Below are 13,606 nucleotides of genomic sequence, written 5' to 3'. Positions count from 1 at the left end.
AAACAGATATATTTATATAAATGAATTATTTATTATGATAAATTAACAAACGGGTGAACAGATGAAAGATCTTAATCAGAATTATTTACTACACAGTGTAAAAGCTAAAAAATCTATTAGTAGAGTAGTATATAACAAAGTTATATAGTGCACTGTAACAAAACAATTATATTAAAGCTATTGTATTGAAGCTAGCAAAAGAAACAGTCATTAAGTAGAGATTGATATAACTCACCATACGAGACAGCAGGCAGATCTCTCTCTTTCTCTTAACCCCTGGGGAGTAACAATGAAGAGGCATCCCTGCTTCACGGGACAACCTCCACACTTCAAGGAACTATGTGGAAGAATCTGCCATAAGGAAGTTTGGACTGGGCTTTTATAGTTACGAAGGGATGGACCGGTAGTCACAGACTTACAAGGTCACAGGCTAGCTTATCTGTCACATCTTGTTTCAAAAAAAGGATGTATATTCAAAGTCTGGTGAACCAGGATGGTCTTAGCATAATTTAACACCAAGACAGCACCCTGGCAGCTGAACTGCCAGCTGAACTGGCATGGTAGTTTGCATGATGGCCTGCATAGTATGCATTATTGGATTTTAGGTCTGTTCAGGGTGGACTATCCTGCCACACACACTGCTGGATGTAACACCACTTAGCCCTCAGTAAAGAATCTGTTTTGCTTGGACATTCTCAGCTATTTCAATGCTGTCTTTCAGATTGCTAGCTCGAGAGAAAGCCCAAATCACCACATTTTTCCAGGCATAAAGGCTGAATGACAAGAAATAATAATAATAAAAAAAATTTCTTCTGGGTTTTTAGCTGAAACTATGATTAAGTCTGAATATTTTACAAAAACAATCCATACAAAGTGTGAGAGCGATAAGGGACCTTAGACACTATTGCAACATTATGACTGACTTGTGTAAGTTTTTATGTAACTCTCCTGTGGTGTTTCAGGCTCAGGAGAAAAGAGCTGTATCTCAGAAATACTCCAGAGTTAATCACAGTTGTGGCAGCATCTGCTTAAGAGAGACCCATAATTGAATCATCCCTAATTAACCTTTCACCTCAACAGAAGAGAATAGGATGTTGGTACCACTACTGAAATGGATGAGAGTGATGGGAATGGAAAACGGGAAAGATGAGGGAAAGAGAAATAAAGCAATTTGTTTAACACCTAGTTTTATATCAAATTTGGGAGGAGGGAGGGAATAGATATTAAAGTATATGAATCATTGAATCTCTTCGGTATAGTTAATCAGACTGTAGTTTCAAAAACATTTCAGCATATTTACATGTTAATCGGTGCATTATTTAGGTCCAAGAAATGTTTTCTCCTTTGTATGGTTTGGGCTTTTTACAGTATTTACAGATTTTTTTCTTATTATCATTACTGCTGACCTAATTTGTATTTGTAATAATTATAATTCTGAACTAGGAAAAAACCCTTTGAAAACCAGTGGGCAGAAAATAAAAGCAATGTCAGAGATCTCAAATAGGAAATACGTCTGTTGTACATTCATTAAATGAAATGCCCACACAAATCAAAATGAGAAGTATTTCCTGTTTGAAATAAATCTCCCAGATGTACAAAACAGATCCTGAAGAACACTGCTTGATTTAGTACTGTTGTTCTATTTCGTGCTATATAGCTAATATACAATAATTGCAATTTGTTTCATGCAGTGCCCTGCCAGACTGTTTTAGATTATTTGAAGACCGTACTTCAGCATCACAACCAGCTTATGGTACCACAGCCAACAGACCATCCAACTGAGGTAGTATACAGTGAAGACAAGCTACATCTTTTTATGTTTGAAAATTCATTGAAAACATGTTGGCAAATAAATAAGCACTGAAATAATATATTTAGTTGTAAAAAATATGTAAAATCTATTGTTAAACTGTCATTCTTAGCTTCAGTAATGCCCCAAATGGAGGAGACTAATCATTAGTGTAACCTAGAATGACTTTACTAAGCAATATGCAACTCCCTCCATCAGCAACAGCTGCACTTGCCCTGCTTCAGTTAATTTGTTTCTCAGAAACATCACTTTTTCAATAAAAATATAGGCTAGAGCTATCTTGATGAAAACTGTAGCTGGGTGACTGGCAGTGACTGCACACAGCAGCTACTGGTACACAGGGGCTGCAGCCCATGTGTGGGGATTACCAAGATGTCATGCACAGACACAGACACGTGTGTGTAGCCCTGACATGGTTAACACTAAAATACATGTTTTCTTCATTTTGCAGACAGACCCAAATATAGACTTCTGCAAGTCTGTGGAGAGCTCTTGCTTTTCAGAAAGATCCCAAACAAAATGTTGAGTGCAAACAATTTTGTACTTGATACCAAGTTTGGGGATTTTTGTAATTGTGACCTTTTTAAAAGTGGTGCAGTAAAAAGCAGGACATTTAAGTCCTGCCCTTCTCTAGAAGGTAGATAGATGTGTAGGTCTCTCTATCAGCTCTAGTGTCATCATGGCTAGGTTTCACAAACGAAGATTTGAGGATGGCTTTACCCACGTTTGTTACAAGCGCGCTGGTGGCTAGAAAGGCCAATACGAGATAGGCACGTCCGATTGCAAAAGGCACAGCAGAAAGACTCCTTAGGTGGTACATTCTGCAGGGCATGAATCTTTCTGCATTGTCTATTCTCCTCAAGGGTGATCCTGCTTTCTCAAAAGCATCAGCAGTGTTACAGATGGTGTGTCTCCAGACCTCCCCGTTGGAGGCCAGAGTAGACCCGTTATGTTGATCAATATGGCCAGGGCTGAGATGTTGTTTCAGGGAGTCGTTGTATCCAGTGTAACTCATGTTAATTTTGCTCCAGTGTCTTTCTATCCAGGCTTGTAAAAATGCCTGAAATTAAGTGGTTTTGTTGAGGCTTTTTTTGTTTAGACTGTCTGTATTTGAGACCCTTGCTATGCATGTTTTTGTATATGTGTCACTGTCCATTCACAGAAACAAAATCAGAAGAGGGAAGACTTAGGTATAGTCTGATCTCCCTTTGCACATAAATGATATGTAGTGCAAGCCTCACACAGTACAACTTACCCAAGTTTCGCTGAAGATACTTAGCAGCAGTTCAGGGTGTGCATCACTTTTTTCCTCCATTCAGTTTTATCCTGTGCAAATTGATATATACATATTTATATTTATATATAGTTAGTTGTTATCACTCAAATATATTCCAAAGATTCATTTATCATTTTTTAATGCTCTTTTTCTTAACCAAAATTTTCAAGTACTGTAAAAACTGAGGCAGTTCTGTAACATCCCACAAGGAATAGCTTGTCACAATGTGACATAATTTTTCCTTCAATTAAACACATAGATATTAATCTTTTATTCGTGAGCTTAATCATATACAAATACAAGCATGAAGGCATTTGTATTTTGGTTCTTCCTTCGGGGTCTGCTCATTTTATTTCTGGGAGGTTTTCTGTTTGTTTGAGATTAATGAGTGCTGGACACACTAAACCACATCATATATTTAGTGAGAATGTTTTGCCCAGAAGTACTGTTCTTTCAGAGGAAGCAATTAAAGTGTGTCTGTAGCAGGATCCCAATAATTGTTTAACGGAGTAGCATAACACTGTATCATGCCTTTGGAGAAGAATGAGGAAAAGTATCCTAAATTTCAGGGGGAATAAGGGAGAAACAAATTGAGGCTGAGGAAGTTACAAGAAATTTATTACCTTCTTCTCAATTAATAGTAATGTGAGCTCTCATGAAATGTAGACACTGTGCCTTTCTGCACCGTATTTCCATCAGTGCTGTATATACATAAACACAGAGGTAGCTTCTAGGACAGCTTACTGCTCAGCAAAGCCACATATGAGCATCCATCCTTAATGCACACGAGCCAGCCTGGAGCCTCACGCTGGGCAATGGGCTTGCATCGCATAAGCCCTGCCTGCCAGGGCTTAAAAGAAAGACAGAGTTAGCTGCAGCTTGTACTTTGCACTGGTATCAGTAAGAATGGTCCTTGCTTCACTAGAGGCTTTTTGTAATAGGAAAAAAATAGGTTTCAGAAATCTAAGGTAGGAAAATAATTGACTTTATAGAAAAGGGATGAGGAGCTAGGTGCTGAAAAAAATAAGTACCAACATGAGTATCACATGGTCCTGTGTACTGCTGTAGAGGAACAAACCAAGGAAGTACTTGTGTCAGCTCCCTCTGGGATACTGTGTTCATCGTTGCTTTAGCATAATAGTATAACAAACACCTCCAAAGAGCTTTCCATGCTGCCCCTCTGCTCTTCCTCCTTCTCCAGCCCCTTCACCATTTTGGCAGAGGACAAGGAGCTGGACTGGATGGAAGGTAATGTTCCTTCATGTCAGAGCTCTTTAGACTTAGGCTTCCCAGGGGCTTATGTACCTGCCAAAAATTAAAGCAGCTTCTTGTATCCTGAATGAAGGGGAAGGACTTGATCCTGACCCTTTTGCAGTGTTATGAGGAGACAATGAAGTGCAAAGAGAAAGTCCTAAATTATAACAGAGCTAGACTATAGGCGAAGGGTCTTTCTCTTAGGGATTACAAGCTTGAATTTGCAAGCTTCAGAGGTAATAAAGTGTTGAGTTGTTCTGGGGGGAGTGGCCCCTCAAGCAGTCAAAGCCCATCTCTTCCTTTATATTTTGGCTTCCTTTGCAGAGTTGTGGATTTGCCCATAGCTGTCTTTGCCAGCAGCTTGCAGCAAGGCAAACAAGTAGCAGACGGTCACACAGGCTCAGCTGCCAGTGCTGGTAACCCCATTGGGAGGTGGTGCTACTCTAGATCATACAGATTATCTAATGGCCCCCTTAGCACAGTCCTCACTAAATTCAATTTTCCATGTATCAAGCTTGCAAAAAAATTAAAAGCAAATACCTGAAAGAAACTTCAAAGATGCACTCAAGCTGTCTCCCAAGATGTTATAATAAATATATGAAAGAAGGCAAGGGTAGTCCTTAAAACAGCTTTGAGATATCAAAGGCCTGGAAGTGAGGAGAACTTTGCAGCGGTTGCCCACAAGTGCAGCATGTGGTTGATTGCCTCAATGAGCAGCAGACCCTTGTTTCTGTGGCTCACTGCGAGTTCCTGTCTAAGCTGGGGGCTATATGAAGAGTTTACTAATTAGCCTTCTAGATTTATGCATTTCGATAAAGAGGTGCAGCTGTAAAAGCAAATGAGTCTCTAGGAGGGTGTAGTTTGGGGTTTTTGTGTACTTAAATTATTTTAAGTATATTACCAGTACCATCTTACATTAATTGGGTAATCCTGGACTATAACATTTTATGGGCAACAAGAATTAAATACAATTTAGGTACAATTGGCTTAAGAGGGCTTATAAATGTGTGTGGATTATAGGAATCCCCATAATTAGTCCCACAGCATTCATTTAATGTTGGAATGTTGAAGCACACAAATTATGAAGGTTAAAAGCAAAACTTCTTTCCAGCTGACACAGTGGCATTTCTGTAAAGCTATAATTGGAGTTAATACAGCATTCATTAATAATAATAAAGCTTTTAGTTTCCACAGTTCCTTTATTTATTTTCTTTACATTTTTCACAGTAACATAACTGCTGTCAAGTTTCTGATGTGTTCTACAGAAGTAATAAATTTATTATAAAAATAGACCAAAAGAGTCACCTCTGAAGTAAACTGTCAGCTGCAATGAAATGATCCATTTGATCATGCTCTTCAAAGACCTTTCTTATGCATTCTAACATATTAAGAAGAAATGTTATAGTTAAATAATATACCCAGTCACTGATTCTTAACTCTTTTGAACCCGCTTGTTAAAGTGGAAATTATCAATAACCACCTCAAAATGTATTCCTTGTGCCTCACTCAATCTGACTTCTAGAAAATGGAAATGTAATTTTAAAAGTAATCATTTCTCAGTAAGAGCAATGTTCACTTTGGGTTGTGTTTCACTGTCAGTATTGTGGCTAATTAAAAAACATATCTTCTATTGCAACTGACATTTTTACCTATTTGTCTTGTAAAATAAGGAATGGAAATATTTCACTTTTCCAGGGGAGTAAGCAGTTGCTGAACAACTACCCTGTCTACATCACTAGTAAACAGTGGGATGAGGCTGTAAATTCTTCCAAGAAAGATGGACGACGGCTCCTGCGCTATCTCATCAGATTTGTTTTCACAACCGATGAGCTTAAGTACTCATGCGGCCTTGGAAAAAGGAAAAGGTCAGTGCAGTCAGGAGAGACAGGTCCTGAAAGACGTCCTCTGGATCCAGTAAAAGTAACATGTCTCAGAGGTACTGCATCTTTTCGCTCAGTGTCCACCATATGTGATCTCATTTCACCACATTGGCTCTGGCTCAGTAGAAGCATTTGGCTGACAGTTGCAGAACTAGAAGGGGTTTTACAGGCAGGTGACAAGCATCCAGAAACCCTCCACTTTCTTTTTATACATACATACGTGTATGTATGTATTATATATGTCTTTTGGGTGGTTTTGGATGGGAAAAACAAGGCTGCTTATTTGAGAGAGGAGAAATGCAAGGCCACATGACACTAACACACTTTAAACAAAGAAGCAAATCCAGACAATCCTGATTACACTCTTTTATAATAAACTATCAGGGTATTTTTTAACCCTGATACACAAAAATAACCAAAGGAATAATTATAACCTAATGTGTAGAAGAACACAAGGCATCATTGGTGTTAGAAGCTAAAAAAGTTTCAGAATAGGTTTGGACATCTTATAGGGTCAAGAACATCTACAGGTTAATTACCTACAAAGTGTATACAAATGTGTTGTTAAGAATTTAACTTCTTTTTTGGTATATTGATGCAACATTGGCTGAAAAAGTTGGGGAATAACTTTCCCCCATGTTTAGCCTGAAAAGGAGGGGGAGTTTTGCAAGCATTTTGCAATGTCGGAGAGTGAGGATATTGGACAATATAGAGGAAAGGGTACAGATTGAGAAGGATGTTCTGTACTTTCGTTTCCTAAAATTGTTTGAAAGGCCTGTTACAAAGATTTGTAATAAAACATACAAACCTGGACTTTTTAAATCCCAATTAAAAACATCTTTTAATATCGACATCTGCATTTGATCAATGCATATGCTTATTATTTCCTTAATTAACTCATAGTTAACTTTTTAGCATTTTATGAGCACATACATGAAATTTTGGTTGAACTAACTCAAGAATATTTAGTAGTCAATGCAATGTAAAAAGCTATATTTGGTCAGTCAGTGATAAAAATATCTTTAGTTATTTAACTGGAGTCCAAAGTGGTTATATACACCAGATGGAGCCTCTTCCCATGCAGGGTAGAAGAATCCAACAGGGCTAAGTAGATAAGATTTGTGATTGGGGTACATTGATGTAACCAGGTAATGAACTCAGATTTTGCATACAGGCAAATTAGGCAAAGAGGTTCTTTTTATACTACAAAGGAATCTTTTAACCAGACGTGAATACTCTATCAGAGCTTAACTGAAGGGCAAGTCCATTGCACACTGTGCCATAGAGGTCTAGAGAAAGATTCAGGGTTCCAGAAGTTTTCCTGAGAACTGAAGGCTAGATGCAAGTGCTTTAATATTTACTAAGTTACTTTAAATTTCACTTAATAATTTACACACAAGCAGAGTGTTGATACCCTTTTCTTCCTCTTTCTTCCCCTGCCTCCCAAGACTACCAGTAAATCCACCTGTACATGGACTTTTGCTTATGGCCACTCTCCTTTCTGGGGTCCTGGACATACAGAATGTGGGGAGTGCTCCTAGGGAGAAAGAGGAAGGGTAATTTCTTTAATTTTCAGAAGCTTGAAGAGGAAGCCAAAACTTTTCAGTATCTAAGGACCAGCTAATAAAGCAGAGTAGACAACTCTCCCTTTGAGCTTTTGTGCATGGGTGCAAACGAGACAACTTTATCCAGTACTAAGAGCTGGTTCCTGCCCATTTACAAGCCAAGGTAACAAGTGTCCGACTAATTCTCAGCCAATGGCCAATTATACCTTTCCACTATAGCAGAGAGTGTAAATTGGTTGTCTCTCTGCACTCAGAGTAGTTTAAATATCTATAAACATTTTTAATATATTCCTACAACTGACTGGTGTCTGGAACCAGCCTTAAAACAGACTGGTGTGCTTAACTTATATCATTACTCCTTTATGTGGTAACCATTTCTCCGAGAAAAAGACAAGTCTGTGGAGGCACACATGAGCATAACTAGGAAGGAATTACTGTTGCCTGTGCGGATTTCCAGGGAAATGAATTTAAAACAGAGATTGCTATCACTTTTGCAGACACACTGCTGGAGGAGCTATGCAAAAATCACATCCTAATTGTCCAACAGATGAGATACCTTGCAGGCACAGGAACTCATGTAAAAGCACAGCAGTCCCTGTCTCGAGATGTGGTGACAGTAATGAAGTTACCTTACACCACTTATTGTGCTGTTGGCTTGTCAACAGTAGAAAATAGAATTTAAAAATATCCTGGGACACACAATACTGCATGAAGGAATAACTAATATTACGGAATAAATAATAAGTTCAGTTTCAATATGAGCTATAGTGTATCCAGTATCTCTAATAAGGTGCCCTCACATTTAAAATTGTTTTTGAATGTTTCAAAGTCCAAATACACCTATTTGACCTATGTCTAGCAGTTACAACTGCAGAATTGGTAAGGCACCTTGTGCAAGGTCTAGTATATTACATGTCAAAGGATCTGAAAAATAAATTATAAAAAATGTAATCTTTACATACAAATAGCTGCATGTGGAAGCACCAGCTACTTTAATAGCCAAATTACATGCAGTACAATTCATTTTCTCCTGCATTGAAAACTATTGGAAGGCTAACCAACTCAGCCCTCTAATCTCATTTAGCTATTTCTAAGGCGAGTTTAGTCTGAAAAATTAGGTGTGAAATACAGGGAGAGGAAAAAAGCAGAACTTAAAAGGAAAAATATCCCAAACAGAAAGGAGCATCAAACAGAAATAATGGCAGTGACATTTTCCAGCAGGTTGTGGGCTCCTGCAGCCTGCAGGTGCTGAAGCAGCCAGCAGAGGGAGTTCATAAAGATGCACGACAGCAATCACCTTGCGGTATAAACACCAACAGGTTTCAAATTAAATACATCCCGTTCATGTTAGCTTTCACGTGTATTGCACCTGCTGAATCACAGCTTTCACTTCGAATTAGTTCTTTCTGCAAGAAGGTATTTTATCTCCAGGTCCCATGCATCACCTATTTAGCTCAGGTATAACAGCATACACTGCATGTGGAGAAACACACTTGTGCAGCAATAAAATAGGTCCCAGTGGCATTATCATGGCATCCCCCATAAGGCTTTACTTCTGCTTAAGTAGAGCAGCAATATCCCCTTTTATTTCCTGTGAGCTTTTGATGCCTGGGTGATAAAGAATCCTGCAAAGACAAGCTGTTTTTTATCCTTGCATGTTTTCCTGCAGAGTTTATTAGGATGCATTGTACTTCCAACCCGGACTGGTGGATGCCATCTGAAGAGCAAATAAACAAGGTGTTCAGTGACGCAGTAGGACACGCTCGTCAGGGGCGTGCGGTGGGGACTTTCCTTCACAATGGGAACTCATATTATGAAGGGACTGACCATCCAGGATCACAGGATGAAGTCTTCAATAGAGGTATGCAAGATGGATCTGGTGATTGATGGCAGTAAGAACCACCTCATACAACAGTAGCAACCACTTAATTTAGGAGATACTATTTGTTAAACATACTTAACCCTGCTGTCATTTAGGAGTCCAAAGCATGTTTGAACACATACTGCATACATTTCAGCTTCTCCATCCAACCATATCCCAGTTAACAGAAAGAAATCCATTTCAAGTCCTTCTTAATAAGACTTCTCAGTGCCTATTACCCAAATACTTCATAGCACACTCAAAGGAAAAGTGCAGTTCATTTCATTTAGTTGTAGAGAAAAGGTCATTAAAAAAAACTAAAAATGTCAAAGAAACAGCAGCTACTATCTCATCTGCCTATTGATAACAACCCCAGATCTGGACCCAGAACAGCTGGGTGCTATTTGCTTTCCCTGAGTAGGAGATGTAAGAACAAGTCTGCACACTTACAACAAAAAAGAAGTGGTCTCCCATTTCCTAACAGAAAAGAACACAATTATAAATGCTACCTTAAAATACTGCACCAGATGAAAAATTCAGGGACTTCCTTAGGCAACTCTTCCAGGAAATTAAGCTTCCGGGTAAAACAGCAGCACTCATCAACAGCAGAATCCTTCAAAGACCCAGAACAATAACAGGCACTTCCAACAGCTAAAAAATTGCATTGTATATCAGATAGACAATATATTTATCTAGATTTCTAGAGGAGCAGAGTTGATCATGACAGTTTTCATTAAAACAATATTGCTAAAAACAAATTGCCATATCAGAAGACAGATTTTCCATTACCTACTGCTATTCTGCAGCCATATTGTATAGCTTTAGAGGCTTCAAATTGCCTTTTCTTGGTTTTGCTTTCATTTGTGTTTTATATCCATTCCTTGAAAAAGATGAGACAATATGCTGGTTTTGCTCAGAGTTGGATTCAGGGAGGGGTTGGGCAAGAAGAGCCTAGTTTAGACTTCTGTATTTGATAAACATGCAGTCCATACTATCTAAGAGCTATAAGAAAAGAGCTGTTAGAGCAGAATTCACAACAGTACACAACATGGAAGCAGATACCAGCTTTAAAAACAAAAATCGATCTACTAAAAACCTTTAATTTTAAAGGTTTAGGAGTCCATTGTCCCTCCAAATTGATGCACTCTAGAAATAGGCAATGCCAAAGAAATTGTACCCTTTCCTTTCCACATCGGGGTGTTTGCATCTCCTTACCCTTGTCTGGTTGCTCAGGCCCATGCAGGCATCCTTTACAGCCTGAACCAGCTCTTCTTGAGACAACATTTCCCCACTGGCAAGTACAGGGAACTGGTTTTTGTAAAGAAAGCTCACTTCACTTTTGACCATCCTTAGTGCTACCTCATCAGTGTCGACTCTCCTGAATGCATATCTCACACTCCCCAGCTTTCCTCACCGCCTTGTGCAAGCCACGAGAATAGCTACTAATTGCTCCTTTTACCCATCTCCTCTCCTTCCCAACCTTCTCCCTGTGCACCAGGCAAGGCAGGAGGCACCCAGCCCCTTCCTCAGAGATCAGGAAGGGTTCTCTGGAGCACAGCGCTCCTCTGGTCCCAGGCAGGCCGCAGGGCTGCAGCCATCTCTCAAAGCTCAGCTTGCCCACACAATAGCTCCTTCCTGCTATCTGCCTCCTCTTTGCCTGCGATTGTAACCGGTCTCTCATGGCCCATGGGGCATCTCAGGACACGGGCTCCACCATGCACTGCCATAGACAGGACCTCACTCAGCCAGGATATGCTTTAGGCCCTTAAATGTCCAATACCTCTCAGTTCATTTAAATTTTGGTGATTTTTTAGAAAGGGGTTGAAAGGCACTCACTGTACCCAAATTAACTAATTTATTTTCTAAAAGTCAATTACCAATTTAGTCACATAGGACCTCACTAGAGCAAGGGGTTTGGAACTGCATCCCCTAATTACAGGCAGGAGGTGACTTTCTTGGAGCGATCAACAGCACATGGTGGCCTCTAGAGAAGAAATTCAGTGTACAGAAATGTCACAGTACAGATATCCTATCGTAGCTTTTTGGTGTTGAACTTACACTTTTCTAAAAAGAATTATAATAGAAGATGTTACATTGCTCAGATGGTGTAAGTCTTGCTGGTCTATGTTTAATGTGGTGACACATACCAGAACTATTTGGTAAAACATGTCAGAATGTGTGAGTCAACATTATACTGTAAAGTTGTCCACAGCGATATGTATCATGCTGTATTTTTGTAAACATTGTGATGGTTTCCTTTCAGATATTTAATTGTATGATGTTAAAAATACAAACATTTCATTTTTAACAGTCTCAGAACAGATTAACTGGACTGGACAGACCTCTCATGTAATGACCTAAGGATTTGCTGAAATAACTAGTAAGCTTAGCTTTATTTTTTAGTGTAAAAAGTGTAGCCAGCATCATGGAACCACTCAATCCTCTACTCTCATATTGTGCAAAATAACCAAAAGTATAGTATCATCCTGAAAGCCATTTTGGCAGTAGAAATGGCTTTGCTGGTTTGGACCTTTCTTTACAAACAAAATTTTGCCCTCAATTGCTTATGTGCACTGGCCAGTGACATGAATCATAGTCACAGACAGGCATTAACAGACACCAGCTCATATTTTTGTTCATGTTTGGTTTTAAAGTAACAGAGTATAAAAAACTTTTCTCAGTTGTCTGTCTTTAATTGCCATCATGACCACTTGACCCACCCATTTCATTTTAAAAACCCCAAAATTTCCACAACAGCTTATTCCAGTTATTTTTTTCATGAGGTATTATAAATTCATACACATTGAAGTGTCTAAATATCCGCAAGATGTTAGGTATAATACTATGGGACCTGAAAGTATAGATAGCACATAAGCCTTTGCAGGGTGAGATATCCATATTTAAGCAGTGTGCTTTGTAAGGCAGCACATCCCTTCCCAGCTCTGGATGTAGACAGCAGGCTTGCGACAGAAGGAAACTGCTATCTATCATGTCACTCCAGAAAGTCCCAGGAGGATAGAGATTCTTGTCTTATCCTTCCATACGCTTTAATCTTACTGTCATTTATGTATCTGCCTTCTCTCAAACTTTGTGTAGCAGTACCGCACGCCCATCTGTGCCAACATGCCTTCGCTATATTTTCTATGACAAATATTTGTGGAGAAACTGTGATTAAAAAAAAACATTAATCCTGATATTTTTATTGTTATGGTGTAGTTAATTCTATGAATACTTTCTAATGATGATTGTACTGTGTAAAGTAAGTACAGGTTAGGGATAGACCTTTATCAGATATTGTACAAAAAAAAAAAGTGCATAGTGTAATATAGACTAGTAAGGTTTTTGTGACAATTTCTATAGGATGTGTGAATTGTTTTCTATGTGGCAACACACATTTCTTTTAAAGAATATAAAATCTTAGAGAATTTTTTAAACAGTCAATATTTTTTAATTATAAAGACATTTGTTACCTACAGTTTACTATTTCAGGTGTTAATTCTAATTTGAATATTGGTTTTATTACTACATACCTCCAGTTCCATTTGTTCTGTTGCATAAAAATGCACAATAAAAGTTAGTCTCTGGTTAAACCTGTCTCTCTCTTTCTCTATAGGCATTGTTGTGTCAATGTGACAGCCATCACAACTGGTTCTGACTATAAATATATATTAAAAGTTTTAGACTTATGTTTATATAAAAGGCTAGAGCATTTTCTTTTGCATTAAATGCTTGTTTGGTATGACACACTGGCAAGCACAGTGAAAGATTATGAAGAATTCAAGTATGAATATAAATAAATAATTTTCATCTCAAAATACAACTACATATATTTATGTGTTGGTTAGATAGAAAGACTGTTCAAAGGAGGTACCCACCTGCAATCTTAAGACCTGGATTTTCAAGCAGTGAAGTTTAAATCCCATTTTAATTCAGAATTCAGTGATGGCTGAATGTAATGTC

General features: G+C 38.4%; 1 protein-coding gene across 3 annotated transcripts in view; it reads left to right on the top strand.

Moving 5' to 3' along the window:
* BEND4 (BEN domain containing 4) overlaps positions 1-13,369 on the top strand; it is a 32,964-nt gene extending 19,595 nt beyond the window's left edge. The window contains exons 3-6 of one of the 3 annotated variants that reach the window (XM_032686340.1): positions 1,692-1,783; positions 6,036-6,276; positions 9,004-9,088; positions 9,455-9,570. In XM_032686340.1, coding sequence (XP_032542231.1) covers positions 1,692-1,783; positions 6,036-6,276; positions 9,004-9,062 — 392 coding nt within the window. In that variant the 3' untranslated portion in view covers positions 9,063-9,088; positions 9,455-9,570. Of the gene's footprint in view, positions 1-1,691; positions 1,784-6,035; positions 6,277-9,003; positions 9,089-9,454 lie in introns of all 3 variants that reach the window. The other 2 variants (XM_032686339.1, XM_032686341.1) reach the window with 2 other exon arrangements.
* The last annotated feature ends 237 nt before the right edge of the window (positions 13,370-13,606 follow it).

The sequence above is a fragment of the Chiroxiphia lanceolata genome, chromosome 4 (genome assembly GCF_009829145.1).
Source record: "Chiroxiphia lanceolata isolate bChiLan1 chromosome 4, bChiLan1.pri, whole genome shotgun sequence".
Lineage (NCBI taxonomy): Eukaryota > Metazoa > Chordata > Aves > Passeriformes > Pipridae > Chiroxiphia > Chiroxiphia lanceolata.
This window is presented reverse-complemented; position numbering and strand designations above follow the sequence as displayed.